This window comes from Mytilus trossulus, chromosome 2 (assembly GCF_036588685.1).
Source record: "Mytilus trossulus isolate FHL-02 chromosome 2, PNRI_Mtr1.1.1.hap1, whole genome shotgun sequence".
Classification (NCBI taxonomy): Eukaryota; Metazoa; Mollusca; class Bivalvia; order Mytilida; family Mytilidae; genus Mytilus; species Mytilus trossulus.
Genome location: NC_086374.1, coordinates 91,983,546 through 92,005,659, shown reverse-complemented (window position 1 = coordinate 92,005,659; position 22,114 = coordinate 91,983,546). Strand labels below are relative to the sequence as shown.

The 22,114-nt window shown below is 36.0% G+C and overlaps 1 protein-coding gene across 2 annotated transcripts in view; it reads left to right on the top strand.

Moving 5' to 3' along the window:
• LOC134708364 (D-aspartate oxidase-like) overlaps positions 1 to 22,114 on the top strand; it is a 31,597-nt gene that overhangs the window by 6,202 nt on the left and 3,281 nt on the right. For both annotated transcript variants that reach the window (XM_063568837.1, XM_063568838.1), the window contains exons 4-7: positions 994 to 1,079; positions 1,760 to 1,825; positions 3,867 to 3,921; positions 19,655 to 19,716. In XM_063568837.1, coding sequence (XP_063424907.1) covers positions 994 to 1,079; positions 1,760 to 1,825; positions 3,867 to 3,921; positions 19,655 to 19,716 — 269 coding nt within the window. The remainder of the gene's footprint in view (positions 1 to 993; positions 1,080 to 1,759; positions 1,826 to 3,866; positions 3,922 to 19,654; positions 19,717 to 22,114) is intronic.

The following is a 22,114-nucleotide window of genomic DNA, read 5'->3' as shown; positions in this document are numbered from 1 at the left end:
TGACCTATAGTTGTTAATGTTTGTGTCATTGTGGTCTTTTGTGGATAGTTGTCTCATTGGCAATCATACCACATCTTCTTTTTTATAATTACAGCGGGTTCCATTGAGTGTGTAGTCAAAGGTAATATCTTTTGTTAGCTTGCGTGTTAGCTGAACCGTGAAGTCATTGTTAGGTTAGGTAAACTACCCTACTTTAATGTCCTACAGAAAACAAATCAAGCTGTCCGTTGGACTATGCTACCTCGAAAAGAGGATAGTTTACCTAACATAACAATGACTTCACGGTTCAGCTAACAAGCAAGCTAACCAAAGATATTACCTTTGGCTACCCACTCAATGAAATATGCTGTAAAAAAAAGTGGAAAGCGTCAAGGCTGAAGCGGACATTCAAAACTCATAAGTCGTAGAGAAACTTGCGAAACCATTGCAGGAGACGAAAAGACAATCAAGTCAACAAGACATTGCATAGAATAATAAGATATGTTAAAAACACTTCTATGATGGTCTGGATGTGGTTTACAGAAAATATAATTATAGAAAAAAAACATGCGGAATGAGCAAAACATATGATGAATTAAAATAAATAAGAAAAAAAGAAAAGAGAATAATGGGGTGCTCAAATAAAAAAAAAAGAGAGAATACCAAGAAATAATTGAAAAGGATAGAAAAAAATAGCTAAAATTATTATTGAAGAATACAGAAGTCGAATTGAAGCCCGATCCCATCTAGACCCTCTTGTATGTAATATTGCAAAAATAAGGCGATGACAGAAAAATAAAATTATTATTGAAAGAATATATACAATAAGATTGAGAATGGATCTGGGCAATGTATCAGAGAGACAACCGTCCGACCAAAGAGCAGACAACTGCCGAAGGCCACCAATGGGTCTTCAATGCAGAGAGAAACTCCCGCACCCGGAAGTATGTTTTTACATTCTATGACACAGTATTGTTTTCTATTTAATAACTTTTTTTCTATGTCATGTTTTAGAATCCATTGTATGCAGACTATGTATATACATTTTCAAGAATGACGGACGATGAATTAAGAAGTTTGAATATGCTTAACAAATATAAGTGAGTGGTTATTAGCAAGCATTACATTTTATTTTAAGTAACGATATTAAGAACTAATATAGTGGTAATGCGTATTTTTTGATATATTAATACTGCAAATATTTTTTTTCCTAAAACATATGTGTGAAATATCTGTCAAAACGGTTTCATTTCATCTAACTCGTATTTTGTTATCTTTATTAATATCGGTGCATGAGCGAATTTAAATATGTTGAAATATAAGGTTAACATGACCGAACTTCAATAAAACAGCGTTTTGTAACAAGCACTTAGTACAAAATATAAGTCGCTTTACTACATGTAATAGTCATTTGAAAAATCGAAATTGAATTTAAAAAAAGTTGAATATATGTTTTATATACTTGAATGTATAAGTTTTTCCATAAAACAATTGTAAGTAAACTTTCTACTAAATTATCAAAATCTTCATAAATGTATTATAAATGCTATTGAAGAATTGTCTTCCCGCACCGTCATTCAATAATTTCGATAACATTATAATTACAAAAAGCTCTTTTACGAGCTCCATCGTATCCCTAAATTAATGCACAACGGAAAGTTATGTACTTCGAAACACTAAAAAAAAAAAAAAGACATAAAAACAAATTGACATACGGAATTCAAATAAAATGGAAAAAAAACCATGTGCTTTTTATTGTACTGATATCATTTATTTGTAGGTATGGTTACCATATTACAACAGTGATAACATATGTAAAGAAATATCTTCCATGGTTAACAAAACTGTAAGTTGAAGCAAAAAGTACCGGACACAAAATGGACACGACCCTTTTGAAATTTGTTATGACTTATAATTGTTTATTTTCAGTTTCATTAATCTAATAATGATAAAATGACAGGATATAATTATAGATCAGAGAAAATCAATTCTTCTTATTGTTTGATGTGAAATCGAGGCTGCCTGAATGAAGTCTATATCCTGAAGATTTATTATAAATTATAAGACTTAAATCATAATGGTTTAAACAAACGTTAGAACTTGTCGTTTTCAAAAAAATATTTAAATTTTATGAATTATTTCAGTATTCGGTGACGAAAATTTGATTATCAGGCAAATTTGGAAAATAAATGACCTGGCTTTGTAAAAATTAACTGGAACAAGTATTCTGCATTACAAAATGAAGTATATGTACTATAGTAAAAACAAAACTCTGCTCCGCGAAGCCTCAAAAAAATATTATGGGTAGCAATATATGAAAATAAATATTCAATCCGGTAAAAACACCAACCGTGTAAAAGGATTATCACTTTTGGACTCAAACTTCTTTCATTCTGAAATTTAAGAAAATACAGGTTGGTCTTTCATCCACAACCGAAATTTAAAAGAATTAATTGATGCACACAATACAAAGATTTTTTTTACTTCCAAACACTAACCTTTGAAATGCTGTAACTTTCTTATGGATACCTACAAATGTATGCAGAAGCTAATTTCATTTGAAAGTGGAAATTTGGTGAAAAATATTTTAGGCACAGTTTACATTATAATTGGTTATGTTCCAGACCATATGAGTATTTGGACCATACGCGTATGGTCATGACCATATGCGTATACTCATATGGTCCGACCATACGCGTATGGTCCGGTCCGACCGTACGCGTATGGTCGGACCATATGAGTATATATTCGTTTGGTTATAAACGGGCCGGACCATATGAGTATTTGGACCATATAGGTATTTTTTTCAATAATATACTTGAGAAAACTTTATAAAATAACAATGATTGCTACATGAAATTGTATTATTTACAATTCAAATAACATTAAATAATGAAGCCAAAGTTAGTTTTCATCGCTAATTGTATTCTTGCATGGATGCGTAGGGTGACCTTTACATCAACACGGTACCATAGCTTTTCTTGGGTCCTGGATCATTCCGATGTGTCTACGGTGAAAAAGCTCTAGATCTCCAATATCGTAACATCATCATGACGGAAATACATCATAGCACCAGACAACTTTAAAAAATAAACTAGCGTCCTTTCCGGTGATGTCATTCATTTTTTTTAAACAAAACACGTAAAGTTTTAAAAAAATATGAATATTGCATTGCTAGTGCTAATCATATTAAGTTTCAAAAGTAAGCAATTTATTAGACTCTTTATCATGTCGACTTTTACGTAAAACAGTTGACTTCTTGTGTAACAGTTCATTCAAATATTTTTGGAAGTTATCTTCCGAGGTCGACATTTTGCCATGCATTCACTCGGAATAACATATCGGTATTAAATGTCTTAAATGAAAAAATATGTGTTTACTATAGTTTTGACTAGTGATCAAATTTACTGTGTGAAACTGCTTATTTTATTTTGTTAATCTTGTTATTACTAATTTTTAATGAAAAAAATACCTTTGGCAGTGTCTTTTTAATGACGTGACAACTAGACGGGTTACATAAAGAGGTTAGCATAAATGTACCTGTTAATTACCCCGACCATACGCGTACGGTCCGACCATACGCGTATGGTCGGACCATATGAGTATATACCCATATGGTCATGACCATACGCGTATGGTCCAAATACTCATATGGTCCGGAACAGTTACATAATTGTTGCATGATACTTACATTAGATTAATTTGAAAGAACAATCTGTTAGCTATCCAAAACTACCATTTTTATAAAATTTTAAGCATTATTAAGAAAGTTACGGCATTTTAAAACTTGGGAGTTGGAGTTATTAAATCTTTGTATTGTGCTACCTTAAACGTGATATATTTATAGAGTAAAAGATTTACTGAATTAAATGAAATTTTATTTTTAGATATTTAGATGGTGGAGGAAAATTGGAAGGAAGGCGAGTAGAAAATTTAAACGAGGTATTATTATAAAGTTTCTTTACAAATCACTTATACTTTATTTTCGCATTAAATTATTAAAGAGTTGAATACTTCTTTTTTGTAAATTTATTGGGGTTTGAAAATGTGTGTAAGCGCTTTATTCTGAAAATGTGCACACAGTCATCGCTTTTACAATTCAATAAAATTACTAAAAGAAGGATGCAATAAGTACTAAAAATTACATTTTCTTGCTCAAATCATGAAAAAAAGGTTTATAAAGTTTTTCTTTTATTCACCTGTTCATTTTACTGTGGAAGCTCCTGTCATCATGAAACATACATGATGCGATAATGCTGTTAGTCAAAATAACGTATCATTATGAAACATACATGATTCGAGATTGCTGTTAGTCAAAATAACGTATCATTATGAAACATACATGATTCGAGATTGCTGTTAGTCAAAATAACGTATCATTATGAAACATACATGATTCGAGATTGCTGTTAGTCAAAATAACGTAACATTATGAAACATACATGATTCGAGATTGCTGTTAGTCAAAATAACGTATCATTATGAAACATACACCCTTTATAGCTTGTTGTTCGGTGTGAGCCAAGGCTCCGTGTTGAAGGCCGTACTTTAACCTATAATGGTTTAATTTTTGAATTGTTGTTTGGATGGAGAGTTGTCTCATTGGCACTCACACCACATCTTCCTATATCTATGATGCGAGATTGCTGTTAGTCAAAATAACGTATCATTATGAAACATACATGATGCGAGATTGCTGTTAGTCAAAATAACGTATCATTATGAAACATACATGCAATGTAATTAAAACATCATAAGAATTCGTTCTTTTGATTTGCCAAAATCAACAGCGAGGCATCATATTTTATTTCTCAATAATATTTGAAATTCCAACACGTGCTTCTCATGATATCTCCAATACAATGCATACAAATTCAAACGAACAATTTGCTATCATTCTTAAATCATGATGATTGAATTTGTACTGTAATCTTTGTAATCGCGCAGTCAATATGGTTATACTATATTGTATATGTCATATACAGGCAATGACCGTATATGACCTTAAAAGCTGATGTCAGTCGCACGCGTTCAACAGAGCCTCTAACTTCCTCGTTTCTAATCTTAGTTGTCCTGTGGTGAAAAGTTTTTGTCTCCTTTGCAATCATACCATATCCTCTTATTTTTATAGATATTTTTCTAAAAGATTATTTTATATTTTATGAAAAATCAAGTCAATACACAGTTTAGTATAATAATAAAATATTTCTACGTTTAAAAAACTTTTAATGCTTCAAATTTAGGAGGTCAATAAGTCTGTCAGCTTTTCTCTAGGATATTACCATATCCCACGGGGTTTGTTTTTTACATCTCAAAGTAAGCATGTTGTAAACTGAGATATGTTTTTTTTATGAGTAAAGGTCATACGGCTCATTTCTATAGCATATATATATATTTAAAGGAATTTTAGCGTATATAAATCAAGCATACATGTATAGTTTGAATATATACGGATATGTTTGGAAGAGTAAATAACCGTAAAAGAAGATAAAAGAAAACATTATAATTTTTAACAGCTTGTAGGTAAATACGATGTTGTTGTGAATTGTACTGGACTAGGAAGTAGGAAACTATGTAACGACGACAAGATCCATGCAGTCAGAGGTCAATTAATAAAGGTATGATCCATACAGTCAGAGGTCAGTTAATAAAGGTATGATCCATACAGTCAGAGGTCAGTTAATAAAGGTATGATCCATACAGTCAGAGGTCAGTTAATAAAGGTATGATCCATACAGTCAGATGTCAGTTAATTAAGGTATGATCCATACAGTCAGAGGTCAGTTAATAAAGGTATGATCCATACAGTCAGAGGTCAGTTAATAAAGGTATGATCCATACAGTCAGAGGTCAGTTAATAAAGGTATGATCCATACAGTCAGAGGTCAGTTAATAAAGGTATGATCCATACAGTCAGAGGTCAGTTAATAAAGGTATGATCCATACAGTCAGAGGTCAGTTAATAAAGGTATGATCCATACAGTCAGAGGTCAGTTAATAAAGGTATGATCCATACAGTCAGAGGTCAGTTAATAAAGGTATGATCCATACAGTCAGAGGTCAGTTAATAAAGGTATGATCCATACAGTCAGAGGTCAGTTAATAAAGGTATGATCCATACAGTCAGAGGTCAGTTAATAAAGGTATGATCCATACAGTCAGAGGTCAGTTAATAAAGGTATGATCCATACAGTCAGAGGTCAGTTAATAAAGGTATGATCCATGCAGTCAGAGGTCAGTTAATAAAGGTATGATCCATACAGTCAGAGGTCAGTTAATAAAGGTATGATCCATGCAGTCAGAGGTCAGTTAATAAAGGTATGATCCATGCAGTCAGAGGTCAATTAATAAAGGTATGATCCATACAGTCAGAGGTCAGTTAATAAAGGTATGATCCATACAGTCAGAGGTCAGTTAATAAAGGTATGATCCATGCAGTCAGAGGTCAATTAATAAAGGTATGATCCATACAGTCAGAGGTCAGTTAATAAAGGTATGATCCATACAGTCAGAGGTCAGTTAATAAAGGTATGATCCATGCAGTCAGAGGGCAGTTAATAAAGGTATGATCCATGCAGTCAGAGGTCAGTTAATAAAGGTATGATCCATACAGTCAGAGGTCAGTTAATAAAGGTATGACCCATACAGTCAGAGGTCAGTTAATAAAGGTATGATCCATGCAGTCAGAGGTCAGTTTATAAAGGTATGATCCATACAGTCAGAGGTCAGTTAATTAAGGTATGATCCATACAGTCAGAGGTCAGTTAATAAATGTATGATCCATACAGTCAGAGGTCAGTCAATAAAGGTATGATCCATACAGTCAGAGGTCAGTTATATATACGGATATGTTTGGAAGAGTAAATAACCGTAAAAGAAGATAAAAGAAAACATTATAATTTTTAACAGCTTGTAGGTAAATACGATGTTGTTGTGAATTGTACTGGACTAGGAAGTAGGAAACTATGTAACGACGACAAGATCCATGCAGTCAGAGGTCAATTAATAAAGGTATGATCCATACAGTCAGAGGTCAGTTAATAAAGGTATGATCCATACAGTCAGAGGTCAGTTAATAAAGGTATGATCCATACAGTCAGAGGTCAGTTAATAAAGGTATGATCCATACAGTCAGAGGTCAGTTAATAAAGGTATGATCCATACAGTCAGAGGTCAGTTAATAAAGGTATGATCCATACAGTCAGAGGTCAGTTAATAAAGGTATGATCCATACAGTCAGAGGTCAGTTAATTAAGGTATGATCCATACAGTCAGAGGTCAGTTAATTAAGGTATGATCCATACAGTCAGAGGTCAGTTAATAAAGGTATGATCCATACAGTCAGAGGTCAGTTAATAAAGGTATGATCCATACAGTCAGAGGTCAGTTAATAAAGGTATGATCCACACAGTCAGAGGTCAGTTAATAAAGGTATGAGACATACAGTCAGAGGTCAGTTAATAAAGGTATGATCCATACAGTCAGAGGTCAGTTAATAAAGGTATGATCCATACAGTCAGAGGTCAGTTAATTAAGGTATGATCCACACAGTCAGAGGTCAGTTAATAAAGGTATGATCCATACAGTCAGAGGTCAGTTAATGAAGGTATGATCCATACAGTCAGAGGTCAGTTAATAAAGGTATGATCCATACAGTCAGAGGTCAGTTAATAAAGGTATGATCCATACAGTCAGAGGTCAGTTAATAAAAGTATGATCCATACAGTCAGAGGTCAGTTAATAAAGGTATGATCCATACAGTCAGAGGTCAGTTAATAAAGGTATGATCCATACAGTCAGAGGTCAGTTAATAAAGGTATGATCCATACAGTCAGAGGTCAGTTAATAAAGGTATGATCCATACAGTCAGAGGTCAGTTAATAAAGGTATGATCCATACAGTCAGAGGTCAGTTAATAAAGGTATGATCCATACAGTCAGAGGTCAGTTAATGAAGTTATGATCCATACAGTCAGAGGTCAGTTAATGAAGGTATGATCCATACAGTCAGAGGTCAGTTCATAAAGGTATGATCCATGCAGTCAGAGGTCAGTTGATAAAGGTATGATCCACACAGTCAGAGGTCAGTCAATAAAGGTATGATCCATACAGTCAGAGGTCAGTCAATAAAGGTATGATCCATACAGTCAGAGGTCAGTTAATAAAGGTATGATCCATACAGTCAGAGGTCAGTTAATAAAGGTATGATCCATACAGTCAGAGGTCAGTTAATAAAGGTATGATCCATACAGTCAGAGGTCAGTTAATAAAGGTATGATCCATACAGTCAGAGGTCAGTTAATAAAGGTATGATCCATACAGTCAGAGGTCAGTTAATAAAGGTATGATCCATGCAGTCAGAGGTCAGTTAATAAAGGTATGATCCATACAGTCAGAGGTCAGTTAATGAAGGTATGATCCATACAGTCGGAGGTCAGTTAATAAAAGTATGATCCATGCAGTCAAAGGTATGATCCATGCAGTCAGAGGTCAGTTAATGAAGGTATGATCCATACAGTCAGAGGTCAGTTAATAAAGGTATGATCCATACAGTCAGAGGTCAGTTAATAAAGGTATGATCCATACAGTCAGAGGTCAGTTAATAAAGGTATGATCCATGCAGTCAGAGGTCAGTTAATGAAGGTATGATCCATACAGTCAGAGGTCAGTTAATAAAGGTATGATCCACACAGTCAGAGGTCAGTTAATAAAGGTATGATCCATGCAGTCAGAGGTCAGTTTATAAAGGTATGATCCATACAGTCAGAGGTCAGTTAATAAAGGTATGATCCATACAGTCAGAGGTCAGTTAATAAAGGTATGACCCATACAGTCAGAGGTCAGTTAATAAAGGTATGATCCATACAGTCAGAGGTCAGTTAATAAAGGTATGATCCATACAGTCAGAGGTCAGTTAATAAAGGTATGATCCACACAGTCAGAGGTCAGTTAATAAAGGTATGATCCATACAGTCAGAGGTCAGTTAATAAAGGTATGACCCATACAGTCAGGGGTCAGTTAATAAAGGTATGATCCATGCAGTCAGAGGTCAGTTAATAAAGGTATGATCCATGCAGTCAGAGGTCAGTTAATAAAGGTATGATCCATACAGTCAGAGGTCAGTTAATAAAGGTATGATCCACACAGTCAGAGGTCAGTTAATAAAGGTATGATCCATACAGTCAGAGGTCAGTTACTAAAGGTATGATCCATACAGTCAGGTCAGAGGTCAGTTACTAAAGGTATGATCCATACAGTCAGAGGTCAGTTAATAAAGGTATGATCCATACAGTCAGAGGTCAGTTAATAAAGGTATGATCCATACAGTCAGAGGTCAGTTAATAAAGGTATGATCCACACAGTCAGAGGTCAGTTAATAAAGGTATGATCCATACAGTCAGAGGTCAGTTACTAAAGGTATGATCCATACAGTCAGGTCAGAGGTCAGTTAATGAAGGTATGATCCATACAGTCAGAGGTCAGTTAATAAAGGTATGATCCATACAGTCAGAGGTCAGTTAATAAAGGTATGATCCATACAGTCAGAGGTCAGTTAATAAAGGTATGATCCATACAGTCAGAGGTCAGTTAATAAAGGTATGATCCATACAGTCAGAGGTCAGTTAATAAAGGTATGATCCATACAGTCAGAGGTCAGTTAATAAAGGTATGATCCATACAGTCAGAGGTCAGTTAATAAAGGTATGATCCATACAGTCAGAGGTCAGTTAATAAAGGTATGATCCATGCAGTCAGAGGTCAGTTAATAAAGGTATGATCCATACAGTCAGAGGTCAGTTAATAAAGGTATGATCCACACAGTCAGAGGTCAGTTAATAAAGGTATGATCCATACAGTCAGAGGTCAGTTACTAAAGGTATGATCCATACAGTCAGGTCAGAGGTCAGTTACTAAAGGTATGATCCATACAGTCAGAGGTCAGTTAATAAAGGTATGATCCATACAGTCAGAGGTCAGTTAATAAAGGTATGATCCATACAGTCAGAGGTCAGTTAATAAAGGTATGATCCACACAGTCAGAGGTCAGTTAATAAAGGTATGATCCATACAGTCAGAGGTCAGTTACTAAAGGTATGATCCATACAGTCAGGTCAGAGGTCAGTTAATGAAGGTATGATCCATACAGTCAGAGGTCAGTTAATAAAGGTATGATCCATACAGTCAGAGGTCAGTTAATAAAGGTATGATCCATACAGTCAGAGGTCAGTTAATAAAGGTATGATCCATACAGTCAGAGGTCAGTTAATAAAGGTATGATCCATACAGTCAGAGGTCAGTTAATAAAGGTATGATCCATACAGTCAGAGGTCAGTTAATAAAGGTATGATCCATACAGTCAGAGGTCAGTTAATAAAGGTATGATCCATACAGTCAGAGGTCAGTTAATAAAGGTATGATCCATACAGTCAGGGGTCAGTTAATAAAGGTATGATCCATACAGTCAGAGGTCAGTTAATAAAGGTATGATCCATACAGTCAGAGGTCAGTTAATAAAGGTATGATCCATACAGTCAGAGGTCAGTTAATAAAGGTATGACCCATACAGTCAGGGGTCAGTTAATAAAGGTATGATCCATACAGTCAGGGGTCAGTTAATAAAGGTATGATCCATACAGTCAGAGGTCAGTTAATAAAGGTATGATCCATGCAGTCAGGGGTCAGTTAATTAAGGTATGATCCATACAGTCAGGGGTCAGTTAATAAAGGTATGATCCATGCAGTCAGAGGTCAGTTAATAAAGGTATGATCCATGCAGTCAGAGGTCAGTTAATTAAGGTATGATCCATGCAGTCAGAGGTCAGTTAATAAAGGTATGATCCATACAGTCAGAGGTCAGTTAATAAAGGTATGATCCATACAGTCAGAGGTCAGTTAATAAAGGTATGATCCATACAGTCAGAGGTCAGTTAATAAAGGTATGATCCATACAGTCAGAGGTCAATTAATAAAGGTATGATCCATACAGTCAGAGGTCAGTTAATAAAGGTATGATCCATACAGTCAGGGGTCAGTTAATAAAGGTATGATCCATACAGTCAGAGGTCAGTTAATTAAGGTATGATCCATACAGTCAGAGGTCAGTTAATAAAGGTATGATCCATACAGTCAGGGGTCAGTTAATTAAGGTATGATCCACACAGTCAGAGGTCAGTTAATAAAGGTATGATCCATACAGTCAGAGGTCAGTTAATAAAGGTATGATCCATACAGTCAGAGGTCAGTTAATAAAGGTATGATCCACACAGTCAGAGGTCAGTTAATAAAGGTATGATCCATACAGTCAGAGGTCAGTTAATAAAGGTATGATCCATACAGTCAGAGGTCAGTTAATTAAGGTATGATCCACACAGTCAGAGGTCAGTTAATTAAGGTATGATCCATACAGTCAGAGGTCAGTTAATAAAGGTATGATCCATACAGTCAGAGGTCAGTTAATAAAGGTATGATCCATACAGTCAGAGGTCAGTTAATAAAGGTATGATCCATACAGTCAGAGGTCAGTTAATTAAGGTATGATCCATACAGTCAGAGGTCAGTTAATAAAGGTATGATCCACACAGTCAGAGGTCAGTTAATAAAGGTATGATCCACGCAGTCAGAGGTCAGTTAATAAAGGTATGATCCACGCAGTCAGAGGTCAGTTAATAAAGGTATGATCCATGCAGTCAGAGGTCAGTTAATAAAGGTATGATCCATGCAGTCAGAGGTCAGTTAATAAAGGTATGATCCATGCAGTCAGGGGTCAGTTAATAAAGGTATGATCCATACAGTCAGAGGTCAGTTAATAAAGGTATGATCCATGCAGTCAGAGGTCAGTTTATAAAGGTATGATCCATACAGTCAGAGGTCAGTTAATAAAGGTATGATCCATACAGTCAGAGGTCAGTTAATAAAGGTATGATCCATACAGTCAGAGGTCAGTTAATAAAGGTATGATCCATACAGTCAGAGGTCAGTTAATAAAGGTATGATCCATACAGTCAGAGGTCAGTTAATTAAGGTATGATCCATACAGTCAGAGGTCAGTTAATAAAGGTATGACCCATACAGTCAGGGGTCAGTTAATAAAGGTATGATCCATACAGTCAGAGGTCAGTTAATAAAGGTATGATCCATACAGTCAGAGGTCAGTTAATAAAGGTATGATCCATACAGTCAGAGGTCAGTTAATAAAGGTATGATCCATGCAGTCAGAGGTCAGTTAATGAAGGTATGATCCATACAGTCAGAGGTCAGTTAATAAAGGTATGACCCATACAGTCAGGGGTCAGTTAATAAAGGTATGATCCATACAGTCAGAGGTCAGTTAATAAAGGTATGATCCATACAGTCAGAGGTCAGTTAATAAAGGTATGATCCATACAGTCAGAGGTCAGTTAATAAAGGTATGATCCATACAGTCAGGTCAGAGGTCAGTTAATAAAGGTATGATCCATGCAGTCAGAGGTCAGTTAATGAAGGTATGATCCATACAGTCAGAGGTCAGTTAATAAAGGTATGATCCATACAGTCAGAGGTCAGTTAATAAAGGTATGATCCATACAGTCAGAGGTCAGTTAATAAAGGTATGATCCATGCAGTCAGAGGTCAGTTAATAAAGGTATGATCCATACAGTCAGAGGTCAGTTAATAAAGGTATGATCCATGCAGTCAGAGGTCAGTTAATAAAGGTATGATCCATGCAGTCAGAGGTCAGTTAATAAAGGTATGATCCATACAGTCAGAGGTCAGTTAATAAAGGTATGATCCATACAGTCGGAGGTCAGTTAATGAAGGTATGATCCATACAGTCGGAGGTCAGTTAATAAAGGTATGATCCATACAGTCAGAGGTCAATTAATAAAGGTATGATCCATACAGTCAGAGGTCAGTTAATAAAGGTATGATCCACACAGTCAGAGGTCAGTTAATTAAGGTATGATCCATACAGTCAGAGGTCAGTTAATTAAGGTATGATCCATACAGTCAGGGGTCAGTTAATAAAGGTATGACCCATACAGTCAGGGGTCAGTTAATAAAGGTATGATCCATACAGTCAGAGGTCAGTTAATAAAGGTATGATCCATACAGTCAGAGGTCAGTTAATAAAGGTATGACCCATACAGTCAGGGGTCAGTTAATAAAGGTATGATCCATACAGTCAGAGGTCAGTTAATAAAGGTATGATCCATACAGTCAGAGGTCAGTTAATAAAGGTATGATCCATACAGTCGGAGGTCAGTTAATAAAGGTATGATCCATGCAGTCAGAGGTCAGTTAATAAAGGTATGATCCATACAGTCAGAGGTCAGTTAATTAAGGTATGATCCATACAGTCAGAGGTCAGTTAATTAAGGTATGATCCATACAGTCAGAGGTCAGTTAATTAAGGTATGATCCATACATTCAGAGGTCAGTTAATAAAGGTATGATCCACACAGTCAGAGGTCAGTTAATAAAGGTATGATCCACACAGTCAGAGGTCAGTTAATAAAGGTATGATCCACACAGTCAGAGGTCAGTTAATAAAGGTATGATCCATACAGTCAGAGGTCAGTTAATAAAGGTATGATCCATACAGTCAGAGGTCAGTTAATAAAGGTATGATCCACACAGTCAGAGGTCAGTTAATAAAGGTATGATCCATACAGTCAGAGGTCAGTTAATAAAGGTATGATCCATACAGTCAGAGGTCAGTTAATAAAGGTATGATCCATACAGTCAGAGGTCAGTTAATTAAGGTATGATCCACACAGTCAGAGGTCAGTTAATTAAGGTATGATCCACACAGTCAGAGGTCAGTTAATAAAGGTATGATCCATACAGTCAGAGGTCAGTTAATAAAGGTATGATCCATACAGTCAGAGGTCAGTTAATAAAGGTATGATCCATACAGTCAGAGGTCAGTTAATAAAGGTATGATCCATAGTCAGAGGTCAATTAATAAAGGTATGATCCATACAGTCAGAGGTCAGTTAATAAAGGTATGATCCATACAGTCAGAGGTCAGTTAATAAAGGTATGATCCATACAGTCAGAGGTCAGTTAATAAAGGTATGATCCATACAGTCAGAGGTCAATTAATAAAGGTATGATCCATACAGTCAGAGGTCAGTTAATAAAGGTATGATCCATACAGTCAGAGGTCAGTTAATAAAAGTATGATCCATACAGTCAGAGGTCAATTAATAAAGGTATGATCCATGCAGTCAGAGGTCAATTAATAAAGGTATGATCCATACAGTCAGAGGTCAGTTAATAAAGGTATGATCCATACAGTCAGAGGTCAGTTAATAAAGGTATGATCCATGCAGTCAGAGGTCAATTAATAAAGGTATGATCCATACAGTCAGAGGTCAGTTAATAAAGGTATGCTCCTGCTAGTTAAAATAGCACATTCGTACTAATGAGCCGTGAACGCTTCAGCTGGCTTTTATACACTAATGTATAGTAGTACAACTGAATAGACGCCACATTGAACTCCGAAACATACACATGATCCATTTTTGTTCAATAACACAAGACATACAAAACTATCTGCTCTTGCATTGATACAGGCGCAAAAATACGGAGGGTTTGAATGTTTCGAGAGATCTCAAACCTCCCCTATATATGTAGCTTGTGTGTAATGTCGGAAGATAAATGTCTGACCCGTGTTAAGATCTTGCACGTTAAAGACACCCTTGTAGATTTCGAAAAAGAGCAGGCTAATGCCGCTACACTCGCACCCGCAAAGTGGAAAGGAATTAATATAAGTTGCATAACTTGTTTCTCAATCCACTATAAATAGATATGTTTAAACTAAACTAAAGTAATGTCCGACTAATTTACAAATGATATTGAATATCATCTGATCATTGCACGATAAATGACAACTGTGTTAAAAATGTATGATCATACTGTAATTGATAAAATTAACACTTTATATATGTGTTGAACTTTTATATTTACCTTTATTTGGAAACAAAACGAAACTGCTATTACCTTAATACATCCTGTTAGAAAGATGCGTGGTTCCGTCTATAGGTGAATCCTCCTTCCTCTGCTGTTTCGGCGCTGTCCACTACAACCTACAGACGTGCGCCGACTGGGGTGATCAAGTCCCAGTCCGAAACCACTTGGCTATTCATTCCTGCCTCTGCACTTTACTGCTATCACTGTTCTGACCTTTTTCTCCATAACCACATCGATGCTGTCTCTGCCTCTTTACACAAGTTCCCATTCAGCTTACTTCTTTCACCTCCAACAATACCAAGTGCTCTCAATGCTCGCCACATAGACTGTCCAACAAACCCTCTGCTTCCCACTTCCACTGGAAATAACCAAACCCCCCATCCATTGTCTCTACGTTCTGCAAGTAGATCTTGGTACTTCAGTCTCTTTCTTTTGTAGGCATCTTCTATTCTTTCTTCCCATGGTACAGTTAGTTCCAGCAGGATTGCCTGTTTTGTTGAGGCGGACCAAATGACGATGTCAGGTCTCTGGTTTGCTACTGCAATCTGTGGCGGGAATTGTTACTTCTGTTTAAGATCCACCAACATCTGCCAAACAGTTGCTGTTACCAGTAAACTACTTCCTTCCACCTTCTTCTTCTGGCCTTTCTCTCCTTCCTTAACAAAATTGACAAAAGTAAGTCCTTCCTTATTTTTCCTTGGCTTCCTGATGTTTCTCTCTAGGGTGTCTGCTAGTGTCCATAATACCTTGTCGTGTCGCCATGTATACCTCCCGTCTTTCAAAGCACTCGAGCATGAATATAATATGTGCTCCAAGTTTGCTGGCTTACCACAAAGAACACACGTTGGGTCATCTATCAATCCCCATGTTGCTAGATTTGTTGGGCTTGGCAATACATCATATACTGACTTCAGCTTAAATTGCAACCTATGTGGCTCCATCTTCCAGATCTCATTCCATCCTAACTTCTGCTGTCTTGCTCCCTCCCAGTTTAACCAGCTTCCCTGTTTCTTCATACTCACTACCTTTACCATTCTACTATCTTCTTACATTGATCGTACCTCTTTCTGCACCAGGTTTCTTTTTTCTTCCACTGTTGCTGTTCTCCATTTTGCTGTAGGTGTAACATCCAGCCCCTGTCTTCCAACTGCAACTCTGCCAACTATCTCACTGTGTTTTAATCGTGACTCAGCATCTTCTATTGTCTTCTTTGTTGACCACTTCCTTCCAGTTCTTATTTCTACCTTTGCTGATTGTACTTTCTCATCCCTGCTATTTTTAACGTCAGATGTTGTCTAACCTCGGTCACCTTGAATTCCTCAGTGATTGACTTGAGTGGTAGCTGTAACTTGCTTCCTAAACTGTATAGGCCCACACTGCTGAAACTGCGTGGTACTCCAAGCCATCTACGTAAGTAACTGTTTGATATTCTTTCCATTCCCTCTACCGTTGTCATTGGTACATCATACACAAGAAGTGGTCACAGCAGCTGAGGTAATATCCCATGCTGGTAAATCCATGCCTTGTAATTTCCTGGTAGTCCCCACTCTTATCTACTGCCTTTAACCAGTCGTCCAACTCCTTATATGTATCTTCCACATTCAACTTATCTGACAAGGTGTTTTTGAACCATTTTCCGAGGCACTTAACTGGCTTCTCTGAGACTGTTGGTATTATTTCGTCTCCTATTTTAAACCTTTCCTCCTTGACTTTACCATTCTTCACTACCAAACTTCTGGATTTGCTAGGCTTCACTTTCATTCTTGCCCAGGTGATCATCTTATCAAACTCTTGTAGTGTCCACATGGCTTCGATAACTGTCTTTGCTAAATAAAATTACCTTAGCCGTATTTGGCACAACTTTTGGGAATTTTGGATCCTCAATGCTCTTCAACTTTGTATCTGTTTGGCTTAATGAATATTTTGATATGAGCGTCACTGATGAGTCTTATGTAGACGAAACGCGCGTCTGGCGTACTAAATTATAATCCTGGTACCTTTGATAACTATTTGTGCTGATTTTCATATCATCCATGAATGCTCTCCCTGGTGGTTGCCGTACTCCTGACTTCATCCATGGACCTCTGCTCTTCTTCTCTACTGACTTCACAATCATATTCATTGCTGCTGAGAAAAGGATGACAGATATCGTGCATCCTGTCACTATTCCTACTTCTAAACGTTGCCATGATGTTGTAAAATCAACGGTAAATCTCAGCTGCAGATGGTTGAAGTACTCTTTTATCAGCCCTCTTACTCCGTCAGGTACATGGTATCTCTCCAGCATCAACTCAACTAACTTGTGTGGTACTGTCCCATATGCATTCGCTAAATCCAGCCAGACAACTGGGAGCTCTCCCTTTGAATCTTTCGCTTCTCGAATTATCTGTGATAATACGCTTGTGTGTTCAATACAGCCTGATACACCTGGTACCCCTCCTTTCTGTACTGCAATGTCAATGTACTCGTTGCTCAGCATGTAGTTTGTCATCCTTTTAGCAAGAATAGCAAGAAATATCTTTCCTTCCACATTTAACAGTGAGATGGTTCTAACCTGTTTTAATGTCTCTGAATTCCCTTCCTTTGGTATAAAGCACCCTTCTGCCTTGTGCCAACTCTCTGCTAGTCGACCTCTTCTCCAAATGACTCTTATCAACTTCCATAGACGTCGTGTAATTCTCTAACAGGACTTGTATACCTTATATGGTACTCCATTTGGACCTGGTGTTGATGCTGCCCTTCCACTCTTGATAACATCTACTACCTCTTTCAACGTTGGTGGTGATTCATCAAAAGCCTGCTCTGGATCCTCCGTGCGTATAAGTTGTTCTATATCTGGGAGTTCGTCTTCCCTTTTTGGATCATTGTGCATTTCTCTTAAATATTCTTCCACTTCCTCTTTGCTAGCTTTTAGTTGTCCTGATCCTTTCTTCCCCAACAATCTTGATGTAAATTGGAAAGGATCTGATGTAAATTGAGCTCTTGCTTTCTCTCTCTTTTTTCTCCTTTTCCTAGTTCTCTCTGCTCTCCTTTTCCTAGTTCTCTCTGCTCTCCTTTTCCTAGTTCTCTCTGCTCTCCTTTTCCTAGTTCTCTCTGCTCTCCTTGTGATCTTGAGTTTCTTCCTGATGGTGTCCCTCAGCTCAGATAATGCCGGTTTTTCATCCTCTGATGCCTGATTATATTTTTTCTTAAGTTACCTTAGGTCTTTCCTCATCTTTGCTATTTTGGATTCTCGTCTGTTCTTTTGACCCTCTCGCCTCACCACCTCTTTTTCGTCTGCACCAAATCTGTCCATACCTATGTTGTAAATAAATGATGTCATTGATTATATCTTCCTGTCTATGTTACCTGCCAATGGTGTGTTCAAAATTGCATCCACATCCTCATCAAACTGTTGCCATTCACTTTTACTTTTATTGTTGGGCCAGTTTACTCTCTTTCTTCTTATGTTCTCACTTGTGTCTGATGTTCTTTTTGGCTCTTGTGGCTGTCTGTTGTTGTCTAAACCCTCCTTTTCTTGTTGATTCCTCTCTACCATGCTGTCCTCCTCATTGTATAACACATGTAGGCTGTGGTCGCTGTGGTTTGTATCCTGAACCACCTCCTCCTCCGTCTCACCAGGTTGCCCTGTGCATTGTGTTACGCACTGATTTGGCTTGCATTTCATCTTTCCCATATGTATCTTCAGACCACGTTGGTTCTTGCAAACTCTCCCACAGATGCATACATTTCCGTTGTTCAAATTCATAGTGAAATCAAAATCACGTGAAGAAGTATTATATATAATCAAACACTGTCTTAAAGAATATTAATAACCCAATCCATATGATGTCAACAGTGATTGAAGGAGATGGAACCTTGGCTTCTTAGATTTTTATAGAAAACCAAGATAACAATATGACATTGCCACACCTACGTTCGGGGACATTTTCATGCTGTTCTTTTGTTGTATATTGTTTGTCAAAACACTGGGACAAAATATTTTAAAAAGTAACAAAATCAGCAACTTCAGTGAAAAGGGTAAAATATTTGACCAGTATCCTTGTTTTCCTAAAGTGAATCCATGTGATGAAAGGGATTTTAATTGTTTTTGAGTTCTATATCGTTTTTATAGTTACAGTTGATTTTTCTATCGCGTACAAATTAGTTTTGACATATGCATTAAGGTTCGGTAATGTAATATACAAAATAGGACATGAAAAAGCTGAAAATTTTAAAACATCATATAATTTCCAAAAGAGAGAAAATTTCCTCAGCTGGCCCCTGATGGGACGTGAAAATGGACGTCACACTAAAATCCAAATATATAAATGAACTCAAATTAAAAAAACATACAAAACTAACAAAGGCTAGAGGCTCCTGATTTGGGACAGGCGCATAAAAACATAGCAGAGAAAAGACTCCTTTTTCACAAGCACATAACGAACTGAAACAATCTACCCGAAAGCATCATTAATTGCACAACAGGAGAATATTTCAGATTATCAATCATTATCATCTCAAAACATCAAATTGAATATAAAATTCAGCTATTTGTATCAAACTAATTACATACATTTGCAATATTTATATTCATCTATTATTTTTTTTTAGTATAAAATTAACCTAAATATTATGATAAACATCTTGTTGTAAGTTATCCTCCAGTGGCACGAAGGTGGTCACTATATATGGTAGATGTTACGTAGAAAAGTGTAAACAGTTGTTGTTGTTTTTACAGCTGCGAGCTGATTGGATAAAATACTGGATGTATACAGACGATGGAAAGTACATATTACCAAAGTATGTATCGAAAGATATAAGTAATATATAACACAAAAATACATCTAAAATGTGTGATAAACGTTAAAAAGCAATGAGCTTACAGTCTTGTATATGAAATGCAACAAGCATTTGAAAATTAAATCTTTTGAAGGACTCATTTAAAGGTGGTATGGGAGTCTAAAATAAAAATGATAAAATTTGTTCATACTTTGTCAAAATGTAGTATCTATTGATACATGTTCAAAAATATTATAAAAATGATAGGTCACCGCGCATTTTCTCAAGCTCCAGGTTGTGACAAAATGACAAATTTTGTATGGATTATACAGGAAAAAACACAATTTTGTGAAAAGACACTAAACAAAATGATAGAATTGTAAAATAAATTAGGAAAAGATAGCTTTCAGACACTGCTTTGAGAATATCAAAAGAAAAGATAGGGTCACCGTACGTTTTTTACGGCTAAAAGCCAAAATAGGAAAATTTCATGTAGAGTCCTTCAGAATCAAATCAATCCATGTGTTCGTAGATAGTAGATGTTTTTGTGTCCTGTTAAATTGTTCCTTTTAAAAGTTTTGGATTCTCATAAATTCTATGTATAACATTTGGACTAGTTTGAATCTCGGTCTATTTCTGTAATTTATTCTTAGATATAGGAAGATGTGGTGTGAGTGCCAATGAGACAACTCTCCATCCAAATAACAATTTAAAAATTAAACCATTATAGGTTAAAGTACGGCCTTCAACACGGAGCCTTGGCTCACACCGAACAACAAGCTATAAAGGGCCCCAAAATTACTAGTGTAAAACCATTCAAACGGGAAAACCAACGGTCTAATCTATATAAACAAAACGAGAAATTACATACTTTTGATTTTTTAACCCTGTATGCGTACATTGCCTATGTAAATTTTAAAATTGTTTGTATGCACATTGAACGACAAATTTATGTGACGTATATAATTTTTCTGACGTCAGACACTCAAATCAATCCATGTGTTCGTAGATAGTAGATGTTTTTGTGTCCTGTTAAATTGTTCCCTTTTCAAAGTTTTGGATTCTCATAAATTCTATGTATAACTTTTGTACTAATTTGACTCTCGGTCTATTTCTGTAATTCATTCTTACATACTTTTGATTTTTTAACCCTGTATGCGTACATTGCCTATGTAAATTTTAAAATTGTTTGTATGCACATTGAACGACAAATTTATGTGACGTATATAATTTCCTGACGTCAGACACTCAAATCAATCCATGTGTTCGTAGATAGATGTTTTTGTGTCCTGTTAAATTGTTCCTTTTAAAATTGTTATACGATGATGACTGATGTACCCATATTTTGACTATTTTATTAATTGTGACTGTTTATTTAACGCATCATGTAAATGTAGCGGAATTTGATGAGACTGTTATTAAAGTGAGAGGGTTAGCGCTATAGAACCAGGTTTAATCCACCATTTTCTACATTTGAAAATGCCTGTACCAAGTCAGGAATATGACAGTTCTTGTCCATTCGTTTTTTATGCGTTTTGTTTTTTGATTTTGCCATGTGATAATGGACTTTCCAAATTGATTTTCCTCTGAGTTCAGTATTTTTGTGATTTTACTTTTTCAGAAAATGCACTGTTTTAGAGTTACCTCCCCTTAAAATGTCAATTTGAAAATAGTCATAAACAACCAAAAATAATTCACACTTGTAAAAATATTAATATTTCTAAGTTATATTCTTATAAATTAGTTCTTTTAAATGAAAATTCACATTAAATATGTGCATTCCTGCATCAAATTTTGCTAACTTGCTAGAAAATATGGACCTTAGATTCTCTGTTTTTTACAATCAAAGATGGCGAAAGATTTGCGCCTGTCCCAAGTCAGGAGCCTCTGGCCTTTGTTAGTCTTGTATTATTTTAATTTTAGTTTCTTGTGTACAATTTGAAAATTAGAATGGCGTTCATTATCACTGAACTAGTAAATATTTGTTTAGGGGCCAGCTGAAGGATGCCTCCGGGTGCGGGAATTTATCGCTACATTGAAGACCTGTTGGTGACCTTCTGCTGTTGTTTTTTTATTTGGTCGGGTTGTTGTCTCTTTGACACATTCCCCATTTCCATTCTCAATTTTACCCATACCACCTTAATAGGTTTAAGTTGTATATAAAATGCATGTGAAACTATACGAAAATATATCTAAGAAATAATGAGCAATGATTAATTTTTCTGTTTCTGTGTGTGTGTGTGTGTGTGTGTGTGTGTGTAATAACGACTTCCGTATATGTCTTTTACTCTAACTTCCATGGTCTTCAAATATACAGAAAAAATGACCCTGTTGAAAAACCAATCATCATTCTTACAACACAAAAATATGAAATTTTGGAATTTGTCAATTTAGCACTAATGGTACATATAAAAAACAG